General features: G+C 32.2%; 1 protein-coding gene across 1 annotated transcript in view; it reads right to left on the reverse strand.

Annotated features, from left to right (window-relative positions):
- LOC133191306 (uncharacterized) overlaps positions 1-19,150 on the reverse strand; it is a 66,273-nt gene extending 47,123 nt beyond the window's left edge. Inside the window, exons 1-8 of the mRNA XM_061327055.1 lie at positions 19,147-19,150; positions 16,299-16,472; positions 4,940-5,083; positions 3,624-3,737; positions 2,814-3,080; positions 2,520-2,655; positions 1,506-1,713; positions 278-439 (exon numbers count right to left, since the gene is read on the reverse strand). Coding sequence (XP_061183039.1) covers positions 278-439; positions 1,506-1,713; positions 2,520-2,655; positions 2,814-3,080; positions 3,624-3,737; positions 4,940-5,083; positions 16,299-16,472; positions 19,147-19,150 — 1,209 coding nt within the window. The remainder of the gene's footprint in view (positions 1-277; positions 440-1,505; positions 1,714-2,519; positions 2,656-2,813; positions 3,081-3,623; positions 3,738-4,939; positions 5,084-16,298; positions 16,473-19,146) is intronic.
- Positions 19,151-26,165: the final 7,015 nt, after the last annotated feature.

A 26,165-nucleotide genomic window follows, 5' to 3' on the forward strand; every position in this document is an offset into this window, starting at 1 on the left:
ACACATACAGTATCTCAATGACCTAAAGGTAAAATAGTAGATTACAATGGCATTATATGATAAAGATTCTGTAAAAGTCTCATTTTTAATTTGGTGGTATAAGAGGAGTTGCAGATATGAGATGTTTACCTCTAAATGTGACGAATGTACAGATAAGCACCCCATCACTACATATCTTACTTTTTAAGCTGGGGTGGGGGTGGGGTGGGTGTTATAAATATTATATTATATTGAAATATTTTGTTCAATACACAGCCCTTGTAATTTATGCTCTTACCCCTGTAACATTAAGTGCTAAATCTGTTGGACTTTTGATCATCTTTCCCTGCTGTTCTCCTAACAGTTTCCCATCATGTCCTAGCTCATACACTTCATACTGGTACTTCTCCAGCCCTGACAAATCGTCTATCCATCCTCCCCATGTCATGTCAACTTTTGGCTGTAAAAACAATAACACTTTCCACTTAAATCATGCTGTTGAAACCTTATCTGAATACCGCTCCTGCCTATAAAATAACCTTCAAATAAATTCAAAGCAAAATAATCTTTAGCTGAATGACAATAAAGTTTAATATATGATAAATATGCTATTGTGTCTGAGGAATATTTTTAATTTAATATACACTATATTTGTTTTCTCACTATATGTATCATTCTCCATTTTCAACTCCATATCAATTAAAGTGAAATAAATAATTAAAGCTGTACAGTCCACAAGTGTGAAGTATTTTTTACCCATGGATATTATTGTCTAGGTCTGTTATCATATATTCAAATGAAGAAAAATATCCTTTCAACTTATCCTTAATGTATTGTGCCAAAGTTATAGTTAAAAGAAATACATGTAGTTCTTTGCTTACCAGCAAAAACTCATGAATAATCAGCGTAAAGATCTTTTGAGAATGATCACCTGACTTTTGAAAGTATAAAAAAGGTAAAAGAGGTGTTTTTGTTTACCGTGGAGTTTCGAAGTTTAGCACCTATTTACTTCATACATGTACTATGTTCAAGAATTTTGTTAATTCAATTAAATAGACTGTTTGACCACGTACTGCTCTCCTAGGTTCTTGTGTGTCCCAATTCTGCCAAAATAACCAGCTTTCCACAACTCCTAGTATGCACTCATGAAATCTCATGTTAACGATTGAAACTAAACTATTTACCGGTAGTGTGCATGTGCATTATCAGCAGTCATTAATTGTATTTATTGTGAAACCACAATAATAATTTATTTCAACCTTACAATTTCTTTTTTCTCTTTAACAGATGCAAACTAGTGTTATTTTTCGAGAGTGAGAAACTTTCACACTGTAGTTGAATGATGGTGGTAAATCATAATTTTCCAAAATAAAAAAAATTGGCTCATACAGCTTTAATGGTAATTTGTCCAAACTTTTAAATTGTGTTGTCTTAATTACTTTATAGCCACTGCAGACGACTTTAACCAGTAGTAGAAAATTATTTTAAAATAAAAACTGATACATATATGTATGTATACCACTCACATTTTCTGTTAAATCTGGAACACTAAGGAATGGTGGATTATCAACACCTTTCACTAAGTTATGATAAGGTTTCTCCAAGTCCCAGTGGTATGTAAACTCTCTTTCTGTTGTCCTGCCCACTAAGGGATGGTACTGTATCTTATTATTTGCCTCTCTGTTTTTCACTTTAACATAACCTCCTGTCGTGGCTTGGAGATAGAATATCAATCTGTAACATTTTATACGTTATTATTTTATGACCTCAATGTACTGATGGTAAAAAAGAGTTTTGTATTTCCAAATGGAGTCAAAATCCCTTCAGAACTTCTGTATGTATTCATTAGAATAATGGGAGATGGTTTTCTAGGTATCCCTTATTTTTTTTTTTATTACATGTAAATAATCTCAAATTATTTACAGGCAGACTGTTCATAACTTAAAAATGACTTATATCATCTTTTATATAACATGTTGTAGTAAAATATAAGGACATAAATAAAAATCTAACTTTTTTGTACCAATGATTTTGACTGTCATATTAGCATGTAGTCATGTTAGTACATGTATGTACTGGTAGAGTCATGTTAATATAGTGTATGGTGCATGTATAGTCTGTATGTGTTAGGAAAGTAATATGTTTTTATATTTTTAAGACAAAAAGCTTTCCTCATAATTTAAGTGACTTGCATAGACAAATGTGTAAAACTAATTACTACATGTATATATAATCTCTAATATTTTATAGTTAGTTTTGATGAGTACTGTATGTATACTACATGTAATACTATGTATATAAGTATTTTCAAAATTAACATGTATGTGGCATAACATGTCAGGGAATCTTAATTTGCAAGATAATGTATTAGCACTAACAGCTAGTACTTCTTCTGTCATAAATAAAAAAAAAAATTAATTGTTTCTGAATTAGGTCTACTTATAAGTACACAACAAAGAACTACACAAATGGTGCCAAAATATGAAATCTGGGTAAAGAAATACACATTCAATAACTAGTAGAGGAGGTACTAAACATACTGATCGTCATGTTTCAAATCTTGCAGTGAGCGTCCAAGATTATAAAAGGTTTTTTTGCAGGAAAACGATGTTGTTTTGGGAGCTCTTTCTGACACACCCTCACAAATGTGAGTCAGCTCAACAATTTTTCTTCCCGCTGCAAATGAAAGTGAATCCCTTATATCTGTAGAAATTTTTATGCAAAGTAAGTGCAATTTTGAGTCAAAAATTCTCTAAATTACAAAATTCCTAGATGCTCTAAATAATATGTATCACAAAGTTTTCTGAACTTTGTCTTTCTCAACAAAATCTTACCCCTAAATTGACGTAATTTAGTAGATGCGAATTTAATTCCATATCTAAAGTCAGTGACGTAATGGTCCAATCCAGAGATGACTGGAGGTGCTGCTGGAAGCTGTAATAAGGCATCCCATTTTGTTACGGCCCTCACCCAGATGACATTGTTAGTCCAGCGGGTAGGCTGTGGAGGGCCCTCATTTAGATCAGCAGGGTTTGCTAGGATTCTCCCTCTTGGATCTTCCAATTTACACTCATTCTCCATGATTGAGGCCTTTGTTACCACTGAATATTAAATACTACAGTTAATGGTAATTTCTGCTTGTCTTTACGTCTGAGTTTTACTACATGTATTTATATCTACAGTTACACTTGTTTTCTTTAAAATATTTTTAAATGTATTCATAGCAATGCCACTCAATTTCTGTTTAAACTCCTAAATCCCAGTGGTGCATAATCCTGAGAAGAATTTTCAATTCCTCTTTTGAGTATAGGTATTAATTTTTATGTATTTTTGCAAACTTATATATTCTAAACAAAACTGAACTGTAAATTCAAAATTCAATAACATTTTCCAATCAAACAGAAACACAGAGCATGTTTCCATCAATCCTTTTGACATGCATACATGTACAGTAAAACTTGTGTATAGCGAAGTGCCATGGACGAATGATTTTGATTCATTATAAATGTTACTTGTATTCATTACATTTGTTAAGTTCATTTTATGATTTAAAACTGATGCAGTGAATGAAAATCACTTTACTAGCATGAATTCATTACAATTAAATGTGTTTGCCATAACCATGTTTTACTGTAATCACTTACATTGTTCACAGTGGTGGCCCTCAAAGCCAGGGGAACATTTACACTGGGAGGCCAATCCATCGGTACAGGTCCCAGGGAAACACCTTGTGCTATCAGACCTCCAGGAACAGGCCTCTGAAATAAACAAGAATTTATAGTATATTATCAGGGACCTATATACTATATACTAGTATACAGGTCCCTGATATTATCCAAACTTCAGCAAATCTATCAGTGAGTAAATTTCATTTTTTATAAATGAAAAAAAAATTGTCAGTATTTTTCACAAGTGTATTCGGTTCCTTGTACATACATAACCTTGTTTCTGTGGTGCAAAGTATTAATTACATTTCTTTATACATTTAATTGCCTCTCAAGAAATATTTTTAATACAAAAAAATTGGGAGGAAATTTATTTCATTTCATATATCTAGAGTATACTGCAGAAAATTTAATGATTCAAAGATTTTTTATACATTAATATATTCATTAAATATATTTGCCTTTTCATGTGTCACTGTGTACCTAACACAATGACAATAACTTAACTTATTAAGCACATAATGGATTCAGTTGCACAGAAGATCATTAAACGTCTGATACTTTTAGTTAATGCTAAGTTAACACTGAAATAGAAGTTTATGCCAAGTTAATTGTCATCTAAAATAAAGCCCTCAAACAACCCATGTTGAGCTCTGTAAATAAATAGATTTCTAATGGAATCCTTTTCTAATTTATCTATAAGGGCATGAATACTGAAAACTTAAATTATTAAACTTGTACTTACTAACCTAAAAAGGGGAAATAATTTAGCATGATAAATTCTTCATTGCTAAGCTAGGTGCTATATGTATGACTTTGAGAAATCAAATTCAGGTAGTGCCTAATTTACAATTGTTTCATGCGATTCCATCATTAAACCATATCCCCTTTCATTAACTGAAAATAACTTGGTTTAATGGTATTTTGTGAATAATGTAATACCCACAATGCACACTTCACAGAGTTCTTTCCCTTCTGTTATTTCTCTTGGTTATATGTTATTTAATTAATGACATACTACATGACCTAATTTCTTTTTTTCATACCCGTAGCCTAAATTAAAATATTATTTGAGAAACATCTCAATATCCTCCAATTAATCTATAATGCAATCCCCTTTCCCCCCAAAACATCAACTAATGTAAGGTAGGAAATTACCAGTAGACCTGTGCATTAATTTCTTAAATTAAAATCATGAAATGATAAATTCATTTTAACTCTGCATTGATAGGCTGCACAATAGGCTGTATCCTGATCATTTAGTATGACCAAGTGTAGAGATACATATGTCTTACTTTCACACTTCTTTTTCTGACTAGGAACCGGTGTGTATGCCCTGTAATAGTCCTTCTCCAAAACCTCTCCTTCACAGTAAACACAGATGTTATCACCGGGTGATGTACATCTGCGGTGGTTGCAATTTGCAATAGGAGGACAAACTGAAATAAAATAACCCAATCATAAAGGCATTCTATACTTACAATACCTACAAGTACATGTACAGTACATAATTATATATACTAATGTTTGTCATTCATTTAGGAACTCTATCAACCCCACTTTCTCTGCTTTAAACTCTTGCCAATTCTACCTTACATGTAATAACAATCAGAGACTTATATGTACTAGTTAGAACATAGATCCCTAAACATGCTAAATCTGGACTAAGATTCGGCTCTCTGCTGAGAGCATTAGTCCAATTATTGTGGAATCATTTTAATTTGTGGGGGTCAATTTCACTTGATTGTGGGGATATGATGTACTTTTGTGGGTTACTCTTCTATACAGTAGATTCATTATGAATCAATTTGTTTACAACATAAACATTCATGGGGATGTAAATTCATGGGTAAGAGATACCCAAGAAATCCACGAAAATTGGTCCACCCCACAAACAATGATGATTCCACAGTATCAAGGTAAGCCAAATCTCAGTCCAGATAAATAGGTCCCTTGTACAAAGAAAAAAAAACTAGTACGCAGTACCGTTAAGGTGCGCAATGGAAATATCGGCACTTTTTGTGATTAAAAATATATTCTTAATCAGAATGGCGATTCTTTTCAGTACTTTACTTATATTGGACTAATGTAATATATGGTTAATAATTACATATTAAGGACGATAAATTTATATAGATTTTATATTTAGACTTGTCACGTGATGCGGCAGTCAAGTGATACAGCGCATATACTTGCAGTATCGAGGTCACCTATAAATTTCACTAGTGCAAGGGCATAATCAAGTTAAAATACTAAATTTAGTGTATAGATATTTTCAACACGCATTGTAGTTTCTGAAAAGTGCTGCGATCCTCTATAGATTCTGCTATTTCATTGTTAAAATCATATTTGTATGACTGCATGATGTATTTTTTTGCTGGTCAATGGCATTAAATATAGATATAATTAATTAACCTTCAAGATTTCACCAGGATCGCAGCACTTTTCGGATACCTTAATACTTGTAGAGTTTATATGTAAAAGCTTACTGTGATCCATTGAGTGTATGCCCTTGCACTAGATCGATTTATCATGACCCTTACATTACCCTCCGATGTACTTGCATACAATATACGGCAGTATCAATTATATAGGAAATATACGGAATATATATGAATAAAATCATAAAGAAGACATTGCATCCAAGTTAATGGCCTCTTAAGTATCTTCAGATAAAATTTTATTTAATTATAGAATACATTTTTCGTTGTGAAAATATTAGGCCTACTTGATCCGCCTCTCACTGCATACAAACTGCGTCAAGTTTTACGAAATGACGTCACATCGACAAGTGCATCACGATCAGTGACTTGTTTATACCTTAAATTGCTATGTGGGATTTAACTAAAGACAAAACAGCATGTTATAGTAAGTTTTGATGTAGTTTGATGGTCTCCTATAGTTTAAAATAGCAAATCATATCATTTTATAGTATTTTTAAGAATTGTTGGTTTTGTATGATGTCATAGTTAATATTTCCCGTACAAATTAGGCTCCGCCCCCTTTTTATAGCCTTAACTGTGCTGCGTGCGCTTAGTACAAGTAGTAAATACAGTGTAATTCGAAAGTGTGGTCATTTTTTGTTTTGTTTTGTATTTTGTTTGGTTTAAACGTGTTAAAAAATTATTTGCATGCATAACAGTTTAAATATGTACCTATGTATGTATTTTTAGCTACGTATAGCTACATAGTGAATGTACTGGACCTGCATAGTTCATGCATCTGCTTACAACTAAATTATTTAGTAAAAAACGTAGTAAGACTATGATAAAATTACTTCTGGTATTTTGCAAAATGTGACGATCAAATAGAATTTATGATTTTACAATCCTCAAAGATGAAATGAATAGTTAAAAAAATATTCATTCATTTATTCTTACGTATCCAACAATCCTTTGATTTTGTAACTTAACAGAAATTTCTGATAAACTTCTCATGACTTCAAGTGTTTTATCTTCAGATTTCTCTGCTTCAGCACAGCCGACAACAAATCTGAGTCGGTATACCGAACCCGATTTATTTTTATAAACTTATCTTTCTATTAAAATTTCAATTCGTGCTGTAAGTGTATATCACACAATACAGTTTAAAAAAGTACAGTATCATGAGGTCAAAAACATGTAATATATCTGAACCAAAGCCACATCTCTTCAAAAATTTAAAAGATTGAATGTTTCGGAATGTTTTGGAGTATTCTAGAAAAAGTAGGTCAAAGGTCAAGGTCATTGGATTCTAATGCAGGTAAATTTTTAGAATTTCTTATGATAAGCAGTGTACTTGCTAAACAGCCCAGACCCCCCCCCCCCTCTCTCTCATAAATAAAACAAAATAGGTATTAAATTTGAGCATTTTGAGCTGCCGGTTTTGAAGAGCTGAGCGTTTAAAGGTTGTCAAGTTCAAGGTCACTTTGTCAGTATTTTAAGTACAGATCCACGTAACAATCAGGCAGCCTATATATTAAAGGTGATACATGGGGGTTCTCAGAAATTAATGATTTTTCACTCACAGTTTTTTCTTGGGCTATTAGCCATGTATGTGGAAGGAAAAATATTTGGGGTCATTGTTACTATGGAAACCTGGACAAAGAAATTTCCCTAGCAACCGGCCAATTTTTCTTTGTAGATTGACGAAATTTCACTCATTTTGAAGGCTTTATACAAAATGTAAAAACAGTATTTTTTTTTTCTTATCTAGTGTAATAAGGAAGATACACATTTAAAGTGTTCTGTCAACGTAATAAAAAAAAAATAACATTCTCTAATATATTTGCTATAGAGACAGGTAAAGATACATGTTTCCCATTTTTTGCTGATTCAGCAGTTTGCTTGATTTTAGCAAAAATCAAGTCGATATTATTCATTTCACCATCTTAATACAATTGTTTCATCTATTTCCTGTAAAACCACAGGAAAGCCTCTGTAAGAATGTGAAATAAAAAGTTTTGCAAATTTGAAATTCCTATCTGTTGCTAGGCAACAAAAATGGATGGTTTGATAAATTTAAAAAGGGGAAAATGAAAAGCATTGGAAGAAATATCGAATAAATTGTAATCATTGAGTACCAAAAACAAATTTTAAAATAATAAAATATAAAATATTCTTCCTTGTATACTAAAGACTATTTTACAATAAGCTATCTCCATGGCAACAGCAAATTTTTCTTAGCAACGAAGCATTGAAAGTTATTTTTAGAACATATTCATCTTAGTTTTTAAAAGGTTACCTGATTCTTATAGTTTAATTGCTATTGCCCAGAATCGAGATTGTCAAACTGGTTTTTTAAAAGTATTTTTCAGTTAATTCATCCATAGTAACAGAACTTGTCCACATAGCAACAAATACATTTTATAAAGAATCAGTATGTAGCAATTCCTCAACAAAAATCTGTGACTTTAAGGATGTAAACTAGGCAAAAACATTCTACTTATAGACATGAAAAATCATTTACTTGACTTACTGATATTTTCTCCACTTTCAAATGGTAAATCAATGACCCAGTTTTCATGCTAGTGGCTTATTGAGACTTAAGAGTCTTAAAATTTCTTTCAAATTCCTGAAAATTTTGCATCATGACCAATATTTGCAACGAAAACTGGATAGGCTAATTTCTGACAAGTTTAAAAAATACAGTAATCTCATTATAAAAAAATATATTAACTTTTGAGGAGGTCTTCTTGTGACAATGCAGACCTGGTGAGGTATTGGTTGGCCGAGGCCGAAGGCTGAGGTTAATCAGTTCCTGACAAAGTCCGTATGGGCATGAGTAGGCCGAATTCAAAAGTCAATAAAATGTTTAAATTGAAATCATTGAGTAGGAAAAACAAATTGTAAAAGAATATAATATACAATACACTTCTGTGTAAACTAATGACTATTTAAACATTTTCCATCTCCATGGCAACATAAAATTTTCCTCATCAACAAGGCAAGGAAAGTAATATTTAGCACGTACATGTATTCATGAAAGTTTTTAAAAAATATTTATATTTCATTTTTGCATTAAAACTGAATTTGCGCAGTCCGACTGGCTACTCTACTTTTTTGTTGAATCTTCTATGCTATTGAAATTGTAACAAATATCTAAATATCCCACAACAACAAAGTTTGTGGGAGGGGGTTTGGGTGTAGGGATTTGAGGTGTGTGTTATACAGAAATCCCTTTACTGTGTGTCCTTCTGTCCATACAATCTTCTCCTTGCTATGACTTTGTTATTGAAAGACACTGGAAGCTCATACTTTGTACAGAGATTGCTTATGGCCCAAGGGGTTGCCTTGCCCTTGACAAAAAGTCATGCCAGCATGTTAAAGGTCACTGTTAAAATATTTGTTGTCCAGTCCAAAACTTTGTAACGGAGATTCATTGGATGCTCATTCTTGGTACAGTGATAGCTTTGTTGACCCACGTGTGTTAAGACCTTGACCCAAAGTCATGTTGGTTAGTTCAAGGTCACTGTCTGAAAATTTTGTAACGGTGAATCTTTGGAAGCTCATACATGGAATAAAATTTGCTGATGATGCAATAGTGTATGTCGACCTTGACCCTAGGTCATTCCGGCAAGTACATAGTTACTGGCAGAAAAACTATGTAATGGAGAATACTGGTAGATCATACTTGGTACAAAGATTGCTTTTGACCTGAGAGTAAAGCCGACCTTAACCCAAACTCATTTTGGCAAGTTCAAGGTCACTTACAAAAAAGTATAAAATTCTGGTCTGGCATATAACTTTGTAATTGAGACTTACTAGAGGCTGGCTTTTACATTTTACAGAAAATGCTTTTGACCCGTGGGTTTGTCATGACCTTGATCCATGTTGGTTTTGGCAAGTTCAAGGTCACTGACGAAAACATGTAAAATGCTTGTCTGAACTCCAAATTAGTAATGGAGATTCACTTGAATTTTGACTTAATAATGAGCTTGCTAATGATCCAAGGCTGTGTCCTGATATTGAATAAAGATTCCTGTAAGTTCAAGATCACTGGCTGAAAAATAAAAAAAAATCTTGTCTGGGTTATTTTTCTTTGACCCTTGACTTTTGACCTTGTGACCTCAAAATCAACAATGATCACCCTTTTTTTTGGGGGGGGGGGATTTGATGTTTGTTATGCTAAGAATTTTTATCACACCAATGAACGAAGGCTAAAGTTGGCTTTTCTGATCAAAATTTGTCAGCTGTCTGTCGTCGCTGTCATTGTCGTTGTAAACTTTTCACATTTCCAATTTCTTTTCAAGAACCACTGGGCCAGTTTCAACAAAACTTGCCACAAAGTATTCTTGGGTAAAGTGAATTCAAGTTTGTTTGGATGAAGGGTCATGCCTTCTTCCAAGGGAGATAATTATGATTTCGTGAAAAATTAATGACATCATTTAAAAATCTTCTCAAGAACCACTGTGCTTGAAAATATGAAACTTATGTGGAAGCATCCTCTGGTAGTGTAGATTCAAGTTTGTTCAAATCATGGCCCCAGGGGTAGGGTAGGGCCACAATGGGTGATCAAAGTTTTACATAGGAATACATACGAAAAACCTTTTAAAATCTTCTTCTCAAGAACAGCAAAGCCATGATTGGTCATATTTATGTGGAAGCATCTTCTGGTAGTGTAGATTCAAGTTTGTTCAAATCATGACCCCTGGGGGTAGGATGGGGCCACAATGGGCGATCAAAGTTTTACATATGAATACATAGGGCAAATCTTTAAAATTCTTCACAAGAACAACAAAGTCATGATTGGTCTTAATAATATAAAAAGCATCCTCAGGTAATGTAGATTTAATTTTTTTTTTTGCAAATCATGACCACCCAGGAAAACAGAGGGGCCAGAACAGGGGATCATAGTTATACAAAGGAATATAAAGGAAATAATCAATAAATAATTTCTAAGAAAAGCATCAATCAGCATTCGATTCAAAATTAGATTGCATTTGCTGACAAGGTTATTGTATTGACCATAGAATTTGCGAAATGATGACTTTAAACAAGACTGTTGATATTCTTATTTCATCAACATGTTTGTCAGTAGCTTGCCTCCTTTTAGAAATTGTTCATACCTAGAGCGTCTCTTGCGTATCGAACCAACTAGGAGATGTAAAACAAGTTTAGAGCACAAACTTTAATTGTATATTTCACAAAACAACACTATCACTATTTTCATTATATTTCTTTTATTTTTTCATGAAGCTCATTATATTGAAATGATTATTTAGTTATTACAAGTAAATATCTCATTATAGCTTGGCTAGCTAGTTAATAATTCTCTATCGAGAGTTAGTTATCTCGTAATAATTTAATTCTTGTTGTAACACGTCATTTAATTGGATAAAAGCTAGATTTAGTTGATATCGTATAACATATGTTGCCTACGACACGATGACTTATGTCAAAAACGTATTATTCTGCTTGACGTTACTTTTAAAATATTTAAAGGCATTTTTGTAGAAAAATTGCCTTATTGTCTTCACTTAATGATGGAAAATTAAATTATAAGGAATGAACTTAATAGCTGCCCAAGTTATACTGGCATTTATCCTGTAACTACCCCTTAAAGCTTGCATTGACCTAATAAAGGTAACCTAATAAACCAAAGCTATATTTGGTCAATGCCCTTATATAGCCTCGTGCATGTATTCTGACGTTCTGAAAGCATTGTGAAGTCAAATATATTGCAATGTTTACGCTATTGCGTCTTGGTTTCAACTGCAGAGATGTGCCTAAATCGGGTTGAAAATATCTTATTTTGGAGGTCGGATGTGAAAATATGTTGCAGGATAAAGAAAATACAAGGTTACTGTCTTGAAATAAAAGCGATATATGGGTTCGAATCGAAAATGTGATTATCCTAGCTGCCTCTGATAGAAATCTTGAAATTTCATTGGTCAAGAAGAATACTGTATTAAACCATGTTATGCTGTCTATCCACATCATATTGTTAATGTTACCCCTCCACGTGTCATACTGTCCAGATCATATTCAATATGTTGTTTAAGAAATAAACAACAATGTTAAAAAGTTCTCTGGGAAATGAACTTGGTTGGTCACGTGATCAAATCCTGTGAAGCCCGAAGGGCTTCTCGGGACATTTTTTCAATTTTTTATCTCTTTCATCACTATAAACTTAGAAGTTCCAAAACCAGTTTCACCGTGACAGAAATATGTATGCAAAATATCATCTCGCCGTGTGATTCGTTCACGCTATGACCTCTGACCCCCTAATAAGTTCATACAGAATTGAACATATTTTAACTTCCATAGGTTCATCTCAGAAACATATATGTGCAAATGTAATTTTTTTCATTTGAACAAGCAAAGAGCCTAATAACTGACCTCACGTTAGCATTAAACGACGTCACAATGTAAACAATTGTTAGGGAACGGTTTGCTAAACTCAGAGAAAATGAACTTTATTAAAAAAAATCTTCGACAGGGTAAATTAGTTGTGTACATGGGGTTCTTGAAAAAATACAATATGCATTTTTCAAGGACCCCATAAATTTCCGTATTACCCCTCTAAGTGTCTACATAATTAATATTGAGGGCTCTGCAAGCCTCGCCCTCTATCACGTTTTCTTTTCCTCGCCCAAATATCGCTTATATTTCAAGACAGTAACTATGTATTTTATATATAACCTGGGTTGGAACACTTTACGATTTTTTACGCTTTCTTTATTAACCGCTTCGCGGTTTATAAAGCGTAAACTGTCTCAACCCAGGTTATACAGTATAACCAACTATTACATTCATTCCTTAAATAATGAATTAGTGACCCTATTAAGGTCAAGATCTAGTAAATGACTTTAGACTGTCGTTTTGGTGCTAGATCCATTATGACGTCATAATCAATTAATACTTTCTTTTTCCTGTACTTTACGGCTCTGATAGAATTATGTAGAAAATAAAGTATTTTCATGGAATTTAATTTGAAATCATGCGAAAATTAATCCCGAAACCTATATTCAATTTGATATTAATTTAAAGAAGAGGATAAGAACAAACAAATTACCGTTTTCTGAGAGACTGAAGGCAATCTGGATACATTTCCTTTGTTCGATAAGGAAAAAACTCCCATATTCATGACTTATTTTATTAATTTTTCATCAAAAAAAGATAGTTTAAAATATGATTTTTGATCTTGTTCACCTAGAAAATATGCCCCGATACACCTTATTTCACCAAGCTATACTTAAAAAGCATCTTTAAAGGAATTTATTTCTCAAATTTGAGAAATCTCTAGGCTCCTTTCATTTACTAGATCTTGACCTTAAAATGAATTTCCTATCTTGTATAACGAGTTAGTATCATATTATGATAATTTTTTAATCTCATTCTCCAAGAGTTAGTAGTCTCGTTACAACGAGTTTGATGTTATATTAAAACGTTTCAACTATATATTAAGTCGTCTTTTGATAATTATAATTAATTAGCTATCTTGTTCACTACTTAGTATCTCACTATAACATGTTACACATGTAGTTATTTCATCAAAATAGGTCTTTTTTATCTCGTTATTCAGGAGACATTAGTTACACTAGAAAGAGTTTGTTTAATTGGGTTTTCCGTCTTGGCAAATCTTGATAGCTTTGCTTACATTTTTATCAACCAGTCAAATTGCGCACAGACTCAAACTGTCTAAACTCCTTTTAAGTAAATGGTTTAAATATTTATTGTTTTAATATATTTTCTCCCACCTTTGTTAAAAAGTTTAAACTGTTGAAATATAATTATATCTTGCTACAAAACACAATACTAAGTATATTATGGTCGTTTATATATTTGATGATGAAAATAGGTGGATTCTGAAAAAAAGTAAAAATTCCTGATAATTTGAAATACAGTTAATGACTTCTAAATTCTGCCTACTTGTTACTATACGGACTCTGTCATGAACTGATTAACCTCAGCCTTTGGCCTCAGTCAATCAATTCCTCCCCAGGTCTGCATTCTCACAAGAAGACCTCATCAAAAGTCTTTTTTTTCTTAACGAGATTACTGTATTTTTTAGACTTGTCAGAAATTAGACTATCCAGTTTTCGTTGCAAATATTGGTCATGATGCTAAATTTTCAGGAATTTGCAAAAAAAAATTAAGACTCTCAAGTTTCAATAGGCCATAGCATGAAAAGTAGGTCATTGATTTACCATTTGAAAGTGTAAAAAAAAATACCCCAGTCATAAGTCAAGTAAATGATTTTTCATTTCTATAAGTAGAATGCTTTTGCCTAGTTAACATCCTTAAAGACACAGATTTTTGTTGAGGAATTGCTACATACTGATTCTTAATAAATGCATTTGTTGCTATGTGGACAAGTTCTGTTGCTATGGATGAATTAACTGAAAAATACTTTTAAAAAACCAGTTTGACAATCTCGATTCTGGACAATAGCAATTCAATTATTAGAATCAGATAATCTATTAAAAACGAAGATAAATATGTGCTAAAAATAACTTTCAGTGCTTCGTTGCTAAGGAAAATTTGCTGTTGCCATGGAGATAGCTTATTGTAAAATAGTCTTTAGTATACAAGGAAGAATATTTTATATTTTATTATTTTAAAATTTGTTTTATGATTACAATTTATCCGATTTTTCTTCCAGTGCTTTACATTTTCCCCTTTTTAAATTTATCAAACCATCCATTTTTGTTGCCTAGCAACAGATAGGAATTTCAAATTTGCAAACTTTTTATTTCACATTCTTACAGAGGCTTTCCTGTGGTTTTACAGGAAATAGATGAAACAATTGTATTAAGATGGTGAAATGAATAATATCGACTTGATTTTTGCTAAAATCAAGCAAACTGCTGAATCAGCAAAAAATGGGAAACATGTATCTTTACCTGTCTCTATAGCACATATAGAAGAGAATGTAATTTCTTTTGATTAAATTGACAGAACACTTTAAACGTGTATCTTTCTTATTACACTAGATAAGAAAAAAATTACTGTTTTTACATTTTGTATAAAGCCTTCAAAATGAGTGAAATTTCGTCAAACTACAAAGAAAAATTGGCCGGTTGCTAGGGAAATTTCTTTGTCCAGGTTTCCATAGTAACAATGACCCCAAATATTTTTCCTTCCACATACCTGTCTTATAGCCCAAGAAAAAACTGTGAGTGAAAAATCATTAATTTCTGAGAACTTCATGTATCACCTCCTGCCTGATTGTTAGGTGGACCTGTACTTAAGTATTAGACCAAGCAATACATGAGCAAAATTTCAAATTCCTTCCTTTTACAGTTCTTAAGATAAAGATATGACCAGGCACGTAGCATAAGGGGGGCAGGGGGGCTGCCCCCCCTTTTTTTTTCCAAAATATAACTTTTACTTTTGAAAATGTTCATTCAAAGGTCGGTTGCCCCTCCCCCTCCACTTTTTGCAGTTCAGTGAAATAAGGGTAATGTATTAGTATATGATAAAATTTGGCATTGAAAGAAGTTGAAACATGAAGAAAGTTGGAACCCCCCTCCACACACAAACACCCACACACTCACACACACACATACGAAATAGGATTTTAGAGTTTGGACGCCCCCCCCCCTTTTTGCTTGTCAAGTTCTTTTCAGGTAAGTTCATTCCCCCCCCCCCCCTTTCAAAAACGATGCTTCGTCCCTGATGACAGACGAATGAAACGGACCCGTCAAACAGAGAAGCTCAAAGTCATCCCTATGTGTCGCTCTTCTTTACAGGCAAAGTGGAGACTCTGAACCTAAAGCAAGCATTTCCTACAAAGGCACAATCTTGTGCCTTTTATATAGGCACACTTCATTTGAATTTACATATCAGTATTTAGAATCAGTATAATTCAAAACTTTAAGAAATATAATTATTATGCACAATTATAAATACTACAAACTTAGATAATAACTATAAAAAAGTCCGTCATTTTACTTTTGCACTTTTTTAAAGATTGCCTTGCTCTGCCAATTCGAATACAACTAACTCTCATTTGCACCAATTTATTATTGCATTCTTGATTTCATTGTATAAAAATTTACCTGCCATAACTTTGGCAGTGCCTTTATCCACGCATGTATAAGTTTACAGAACAAGAACACAAATGTTGGAAAAAATATTACAGTGTACATGTACAATTGCTTTGACCCAACTGATGCAATGAATATTTTGAAATTAAACTGATTTAACAGAATTTTTAAATTTCTCTTACTTTTACAATAAGGCCCGTCTCCATAGAAGCCATCATTACAATTTGTACACTTTTCCGGGGAGAAGCACGACCCCCCACTGTCACGCACTATTGGATGGTTCCGCTTCAAAATTCCATCATTAGAGTAATACTTTGTGCAGGCTCCACTGCGATCTGTTTTATCGTCACAAATTGCTGTAAATGAAGATTGAAAGAATAAATCAATGGACGAAGATTTTTTTTTTTTTGGATTCCATTATTGTGTTCACTGAACCATTATTTCTCTGTACCTCAAAACAGTAACCATTTTGCCAATGGCTATATATGCATGTACAAAAATACATAACTTAGATTTTTTCTACTGTGCTTATACACTGGGAATTGTGGATATAAGGAGGATAGTCATCATTATTTCTTTATGTGTAGAAAATATCTTGAAGCTAGACGTTTAATGTTGAATGCATTACTTGTAATTAATAATGTAAAAATGTTAAGTGTGCATAAACTGCTTTGGGGAGATGAATCATTATCGTTCCAGGAAAATGAAAAAAATATTTGGTATTGTTCAAAAATTTATTCAGAATACTGGTCGTTTCAATTAACACTTACATGTACTTGTATTTACTACCTTTTGAAACTATTTTAATATGGTTATTGACGTCATTATAATCATCATTATATCAATTGATATTCCTTAGCAATAATAACTATTGTCTTTGTTCTTGTACGTTCATGTATTAATATTGGAAAATTGTAAATCTTTGTAAATGTTGTATGGCTATTAAGATTTTATGTATGGGAGAGGACTATCTAAGTTTTTAGAACTTGTGTCCAATCCCTTTGACACATTGTCAATAAAATATGTTCAAAACAAAACACTGGGAATGAAAGGGATATTCATTTCATTAAACCTAATAAGCAGAGGTACTTGAAATTAATGACTTCTCTGATAGTAATTTACTGTTACAGTAGTTCTTGGGCAATATTGGCCAAGGTTTCAATATAATAGGTATTCCCCTCACAGCCAAGTGCTTTAAAATACTTATGTGAGCATAGATAATTAATAATCAATTATAATTAATTGTATAAAATAGTCTTGAAGGAAAGTGGTGCAATTAACATAAAAGCTTAATGTTCAGTCTCAATTTAATTCTTTATTCTCTCTAAACCAGATCACTGGTACAAAAGGTACACCCCCATATATATATATATATATATATATATATATATATATATATATATATATATATATATATATATATATATATATATATATATATATATATATATATTTTAGGGATGTCAAATCGGTCAATTTTTGATAATCGGTTACTCGGACATTTTTCCGATCGAGTACCCGGGTACTCGGATATGTAAATATAAGTGTGTTAATTTTTTCACAGGACTTCGCATACCTATCAATTTTACCGAAATATTTAGTAATTATTATAGGCACTACGTATTTTTTATATTTACTGAAATTTTTGGTAAAATCGATAGGTACGCGAACTCCTGACAGGTGATTTTCTTGAGCCAAGTAAATCTCTGTTAAACTTCAAAGCTGTATTTATCACGTTTATAAATGTATATATATACATGATATACATCGAGTCCAACGGAAATGATTTTTGGTACTAAGTTTATTTATCAAATAAACACAAAAGACACAATTAATACATCAAAAATTACAAATGGTTTACAGTTCTTGTATAGGATCTATTTCATCAACGCAGAGGGACAATCTGTTACGCAGGTTTGTGATGATTAGAATTGCTGGGATCGCTAGTCTAATGATATTTCATATGTTGGTTGTTTCCCCCGTATACACTAAACTTACTACGCAAACTGACTTCCAAGATATTTTTAATCTATAGTTATTTCTTAACATTTTTTCACTTTTAAAATGGGTACATGTAGCGGCATTTCTATGCATGTTCGATTTCGCTGCCGTATATTAACTAAATAATTTTAAAATGATTTTAAGATAATAGACCATACTTAAACGATATTCACTGAAAACAATCATGGAAGCCATCCAAAAATTAAGGCCCACGATAGGTGAGAAAAGCTGTGTACGGTGATTGGGCACTAATTACTGTATATACACGGCCACAGGCGATAACGGGTGTTTTACAGGTGAAGATGACGACGCGCTAATTATCGTTTGCCATATATAAGTTATTTATATATATATATATATATATATATATATATATATATATATATATATATATATATATATGTACTTTGAAATAAGAAAAATACACTTCCGAGTAACCGAGTACCATTTTTAGTATTCGATACTCGGACGTTCGATCGAGTACCCAGTTAACCGGGTACTCGTTGACATCCCTAATATATATATATATATATATATATATATATATATATATATATATATATATATATATATATATATATATAGACAATTATATAACGAAAAAAGAATGAAATAAACATATAATCAGTTATGTATATGGAGGATTCAAGAAGGACAGACAGTTTTGAAAATTTTCTTAATATATTTTGTCAGTGATTTTTGTATTTCTACAGTTCATGAAATTTGAAAGTGTTTGGAATTTTACAATATCTATTTTTAAGAAATAGATCTAGTTTTCTGTCATTTGAAAAGTACTTGAATTCTATAACATACTGAAATTCATCACCAATAGTCTCCATCACTCAATATTGTTAATATGAGGGTCGTTCAATAAATAATGCAAAAGGTCATCTAAAAATAAGAAAAGCACAAAAAGCAGTTTCTCTGTCTCTGTCTGTAAGACCTGTTTGGAGCCATGGCTTCTCTCTACAATAATAGGACAAAAGCTTCCTCTGATTCCACATTTCGTATGGGCTATAAACAGTGTACCCATGTTTCGTCACGCAACTCGCAGGTTTATCATACCTTCTTTTCTTAAAGTGTTTATATTTATTTTTTTGACACATTTAACGCGTGTTTTCTTGTAGGCATATGTAAGGAAATAATGCATTCATCTGAGAGATTTTTTTAAAAAAATTGATTCATTTCCCTTGTCCCAATTTAACCAACTGTTATGACGATGAAATGTTTAGTGTCTTAGTAACGTCTCTCATAGTAAATCTGGCACTTTCAGACATCATGTTGCACACAACACATGGCTGTAGGAACCGGGGGGGGGGGCGTGCTCCCCCCAATAATTTTGCCGATATATAGAATACTATAGAAAATATAGCTACTATATGCTTGTGTCCCCTCAAAATAACGTTTGATGACCCTTTTTTTTTTTTTTTTTTTTTTTGGTCAAGGAATTTTGGTAGTTGATAGTGCCCCCCCCCTCAACTGAAAATGTATGTTTGTGCCCCCTCAAAGTGGAATTGCTTCCTACGGGCCTGAACATCGATATTTTTTTGGTGTCCCTACATATCTCGATCGACCAGTTCGAGTGCGAACTTGTAAGTCGTCCTTTCCACTTTTTAATGAATACTGTACTGCGTGAAATAATAGTCTTTCCAGATATCAAAACCCAATCCTCAGCGGTTTTTGTAATGAACTTCATTTTCATCTTCTTGGCGGAGATCTTTTTAAAACAGTATATAGCTCAGTGAAGTGAGCATGCTTCTTCTTCTTTTTTTTTTAATAAGATTTCTTTGCGAAGACAATAGGAAAAACATGCGGTTTTCGGTGATTAGGAGATCTTAAATAGAACTTATTTTGTGTGAAAAAATAAAATTAACTGCTTCTACATTTATTATCATAAACAGTATGTTGCATTACTTATTGAACGACCCTCGTATAGGATATGTCATGACTACTATTATTTGGATGGAATCCATGTAAACAGAACGTGGCTTAGTTGGCTTTAGTTAGAATGACAGAAAACAGATTATGAACAATTAACTAGAAGATCTTATCAATTTGACTTTTAGATCATTATGAACAGTATATCTTTAAATTATATTCTTTTTTATATTTTTTTTCAAAATCTTTCCGATGTAATGAAATTACTGACGTTTCAACGCGTGTAAGACACTGCAGATCAAAAAAGAGTGTATATACACACACTAACCAATCAAGTGAGGTGTACACACTATGCAGCCAATCAAGAAAAAGTATTCAAACCAATCAATCAAGAGGAGTATACTCACTAGCCAATCAAGTGGGATATACATACATGTATCAGCCAATCAAGTGGGGTACACAAACACCCACACTTACGTGTTCATATTATACATATATCAAATGGCTTCGAGGGTGACATACCAGAATGTTTGCCCCAAGGTGACAGGAAAGTCCTGGAGTGTTATGTCACCCGATGCCGAAGGCAGAGGGTGACATAACACTCCAGGACTTTCCTGTCACCGAGGGGCAAACATTCTGGTATTGTCGCCCGAGAAGTCATGTGGTATATGTTATATAACATTTTTAAATTAAAAAATAGTCTAGAATTATTTAAGTTTTGGCAAATAATCCAAAAATGCTTTCATGACGTTAAGAATTGCACTCCGTTATTTACGTTTGCTTATAGCAACCGTCTTAAATCTCGAACCCGAGCTATAAATGCGTAACATAAAGACACGTGAAAGTGATCGGGAGGGTGTTATAACTGTTTCCGCCGGGTGATATAACTGTTTCCAGTGTGATTCAGCATTCTTCAGGGTTTATAGTGAAACTTATTACATTTGTGATATAATAGGAAAACTTATTCAAAAATGTTATATAAACACATATGTGCAATTGGAATGTCCATTTTGTACATATTTTTTGTTCTTACTACTTTTACAAGGGAAAAAACCATGAAAATAGTACTGAAAAGAGAACTACGAGAACTAATGAAAACAGAGCATTTGCAGAAGTTGATTTTTTCTATAAAATTGAGAAGTACCCATCTCTTATCTGCAACTCCTCCTAAACCACTGAATAATAATACTTTCACAGATTCTTTATTACATAGTGCCATTGTGTACCTCCTATTTTACTTTTTGATTGGACACTATTTCGGATCTCCCTTAACAAAACCTAGACTTTACCATTATAAACATATGGGAGGCGGGGGTTGGGGGGGGTGGTGTGGGGGTGGGGTATCATTTTGTGAGCTCAGTGCTTACAGTACCTCTATTTTTTGTGTAAATAAAAACTTTAATTTTGCATATGAAATTTTGAACAGGTGCACTTTTATTGAAGTCCAAGAGGTTTTAATGGTTAAGTTTATTTTTTATTCCAAGTATCCCTTTTTTTAAAATATCTCAGTGCAGAAGTATATAACAAAAATACATATTTTAGCGATAGTAAACTTAGCTCCTCCCTATATACAGATTATAGAGCATTATCTCTTCATTGGTGAACAAATTACAAATGCTAATCTAACTATCAAATTGATTTGTTGTACTTTTTTTTTACGTACATGTATATATATAACTATAGTATTAAATATTCATTCTGATGAAATTCATAGGAATTCATATATTTATGAATTTTGTAACATCAAATTGAGAGATTCAAGTATGAGGGATTTCCTTACCATATTTGCAGGATGTATAATCATCTGCTTCGCTTCTGTATCCAGGACAGCAGTACAGTTCAAATTTATAAACGGTTCTAAAATATCAAAATAAATGATTAAATTTCTATTCTTTATTAATTAATGTAAATCATTCTTTTCATTCAGAATTTTATTCTAGACAAAATGAAAGTAAATGAACCGGTTTAATGAAGATAACTTTCCTTATAATACTATATATAGAGAACTAAAAAAAGAAGAAGAACTATTGAAATTATAATATTGTTTTCAAACTTAAAATTGTGTATGAGAGAGAGAGAGAGAGAGAGAGAGAGAGAGAGAGAGAGACCTGTATCTTGTACACCGGCCCCATTTCCAGAATGAACATTTCGCCTTATATCTCTCCTTTTCTGACCACGTTTTCTTGCAAACATGTGCGCTAAAATAAAGAAAACAGAGAAGAAAGAGGGAAAAAATTAAAAATATGTATCAAAAATACATTAAGTTTTTTACTTTGTAAAATGTTTGTCTTGAATTTAAGGCGGATCGAGGGTGGGCCAATTACACTGTACAAATAATGATAATAATAATAATAATAATAATAATAATAATAATAATAAAAATTTAAAATTTTTTTTAAAAAACACTAGAAAGGCAACTGTGTCGTATACAGGGCTTTCAATTGAATTAGGGTAAGGTGGTGTAATTTCGACCGACAATTTTTTTTGTTCCTATAAACTTTAATTTTGTTCAAGTATGTCACTGTCTGTTTTGCTACAACTTTTACTGGATCCTTTTTCCCTCGGAATATCTGTCAGTTTTCAGATAACATTCCTCATAATATAAAATAAATGCGCTCGGTTTGCAAGATATTTTTAAAAAGTGTAAGTTCAATTTATTCGCCCAAACCAAAATATTGGTAAATGGTGTACATTAATAATATATATATACAATATATACAAACTGGTCAGAGGTACATATACAAATAAATAAATAAATAAAAAAAAAATAAAAATACCCAAACAAAAACATGACAGAAAACAGAAAAGAGAGGGGAGAATATAGGAAGGAGGACAGACAGCAATATGAATTTTTAGGATAAACATACATAGTTTTTCATCATTTTTTCGTTTTGAGTTGACATTTATTCCATGAATTTAATAACATTCGGTCTGTGGGAATAATAATTGCCCAGGTAATTTTTCCTTACATTAACTAAAGCTTCACATTTTCGGATATAATAAAATTCATCAGCAATTTGAGTATTATTACAAAGTGTACAGATTCTATCATACAGTGGTATATCATACCATAACTTCGACAGCACACGGGGGAATTTCGACATCTGGGCCAATATAAACGAAATAATTTGCCCCATCTCTAATATAAGAAAAAAAATTATAAATTCAAATTATTTTGTTGTAAAACATAAAAGTCTGACGTGAAAATTCTGAGAAAAAGAGATGGTAATTTTCATATTGTGCCTCATTTGAAGACATCGAGTGCACACGTGCAGGATTTGTCAAGGCATGCTACAAAATTAATGTACATACAGGCATCTAAACCGCATGTAAACCGAACAGATGAATTTTCACTTTTGTAGAACTTTTGTAGAACTAGTTTCTACTGAGTATGCATGTACATTATGCTTATCTTAATTTTTTTTAAGGTCATGGATTCTTTCTGGTAAAAGTCGTATTGCTGCAGATTGCATTGAGTCATTTTCATTGGTCGAAGTTACCCTCTGACGCCGTACTCAAGCAGGGCCAACTTCGGTCGATTTCTGTGCAGCTGAATTGCATTTTAATTTGTAAAAACTATGAATAATTTAAATTAAAAAGGCAAGAATTTCAGTTGCAAAAACAAAAGATTGTATTCAGAATTTCAAAAGAATTGACCTATAGGAGAGAACAATTTCCCGGAAAAAGTCAAACTTAAAAATCAATGTTAATTAATTGTTTTTAACCGTACATATTTCAAAATTTTTCAAATTTACATTTTGAACCTAAAATTTATTATTTGCAACTTTAATGCCGCATATAATTCCATCGAAACAAGCGATTTTTTTTCTATCAAAATGACATCTAATTTCATCTTTTAGAATGGTATTTCAGCAATAATACATGTATCTACAATATGTTGGATAACTTGAAAAGGTTAAATATATTCTTAAATTCAGTAATTTATCACGATGAAAATGATGATATGACGTATTATAAGTCTGAATTATTATTATTATTATTGAAAGAATAAATAAGCTGATAAAAAAACAAATGAAATGAAATTTGCTGGGCTCGAAACCATATATTCCAACAGGGAAATGTTATATCCGATTTATTTACGTCAAGGACATCGATAAAAATAAGAGAATAATTTTCACTGTGGTCCCTCAAGGATATATCTTGTATGATGGTTTTTTTCTTTTGAATAGTTTAATTGTGTCATCACAGCACGTAGTATATCGGAGGGGGGGGGGGTGGCTCTCATTATTTTTTTCCGAAAATAGTCTCTTGCTGTTAATTTAGTATGGAAATCTTTATTAAAAGGCCGGTCTCCCACCACCACTTTCTGTTGCAGTATGGACCCCCCCTCCCCCCCCCCCCAAACACACACACAAACATTAAATACGTTTTTGTGCGTGGAAAGTTTTCTATTTTTTTTTATGTCAAAGTTTTTTTTCAGGTAATTTTTTTTTTTGGGGGGGGGGGGGGGCTAGTGAAGTCAATTAAATTTTTTTCTCCTTACCTTAAAAAGTTATTTGCTTTGCCATTTTTTTTTATACCAATTTGACCACGGTTTACTCCATTTACCTGCAGGCATGCTATCTTAGGACTATGATGTATCCTTAGAACATCTTAGCAAGTATCTTAGTTTCTCGAAGCTTTCCTAAATTTAGGACCTCGCCATGAGTTTGTCCTAACTTTAGGACAACATAAATCATGTCCTAAGATCATCTTAATTAAGGTTGTGGTGATGCTTATTTTTCTAAGTATCGCAAGTATAAGTGACAATTTCTCGTTCCTCAACAGTCTGTGTATGAAATGAACTGAATTACACAAACCATTTTTTTCACAAATGTTATCCCAAGCCCTCTTCTTTGCAACATTAGTTATAATATTCGATAATTTGCAGATGATGTCTATTTTTTCCACCTCATCCAAAATCATCTGAATTTTGCACTTGAAAATTTTCAGTTCCTCTTCTTATTCATAAATAAAAGAAAAATAAAATTGATTAACCAAAAAAAATTTCTGAAAACTCCCTGACATAAATTAAGAAAAATGTCCGCACTCAAAAACTTACTTAATATATGCGTGTGTTTGGGGGGGGGGGGGGGGGTCCGTCCATACTGCAACAGAAAGTGAGGGGGACCAGTCTTTTAATAAAAATTTCCATACTAAATTAACAGACTATTTTCGGAAAAATGATGAAGGGCCAGCTCCATCCCCTCTCCGATATACTACGTGTTGTGATGAGACAATGAAGCTATTAACAGAAAAAAATTATACAAGTTTTATGTGTAAGGGGCCAAAAAAGAAAATTATCCTCTTAGTTTTATCTATAACCTTGGCATAGGTAAGTCGGGGTTTTGATTTATATCATTTAAAACCACTGAGAGTTCTAAAACTCGGGGATTAAACATTGTCTTTAAAATAGTGCAACATTTCCCAGTTTGAATATTATAGTACATGGTTTCGAGCCCTGCAAAATTCATTTCATATTTTTTACCAGTTTATTTTTCCAAAAAATAATTCAGACTTTTATAATACGTCATATTATAATCTAAATTATTGTAAATTACCTGATTCAAGGTTATTTTTTAACTTTAAAGTAATAAAACATATTGTAAACATATTGCTGAAACATCGCTTAAAAAAAAATAAACTAAATCTTTCAATTTGATAGAAAATAAATTTGCTTGTTTCCTTCCGATTTACATGCGGTATTAAATATTTCTTTTATAGTTTTAAAGACATAAATATTAAATTATACTGAAGTCGTCATGCAAATGGATAATTTTTTGTTATGAAATATAATAGTTGACTGGGGATGCTTACTCCTCGTAGGCACATAGCCATCCATTATAAGTATAGCATAGAAAAGTATGTTGGACTATTGGGGAACAAGAAATTGTCGCTTATACTTGAAAAACTCAGAAAAAAAAATAAGCATCACAAGCGCTGTATTTACACTTTATCTATATATTTATTATTACAAAAGCTTCTAAATGATTTCATTTTCGAATAACCCCTAATAGTTGGCTGTTTTTACAGGGTGTCCTATATATATCGCATCGGAGGTATACACTCCATCTGCAGGTGATAATGGTATGCTTGTATTACTACATAAATAAGAGAAGTTGAGGATTGAAAAGTTGGTCATTACGTTAATCACGTATATATAGTTGTTA

The sequence above is a fragment of the Saccostrea echinata genome, unplaced genomic scaffold, assembly GCF_033153115.1.
Source record: "Saccostrea echinata isolate AGI-Se365-2 ecotype Australia unplaced genomic scaffold, CSIRO_AGI_Sech_v1 ptg000023l, whole genome shotgun sequence".
Taxonomy (NCBI): Eukaryota; Metazoa; Mollusca; class Bivalvia; order Ostreida; family Ostreidae; genus Saccostrea; species Saccostrea echinata.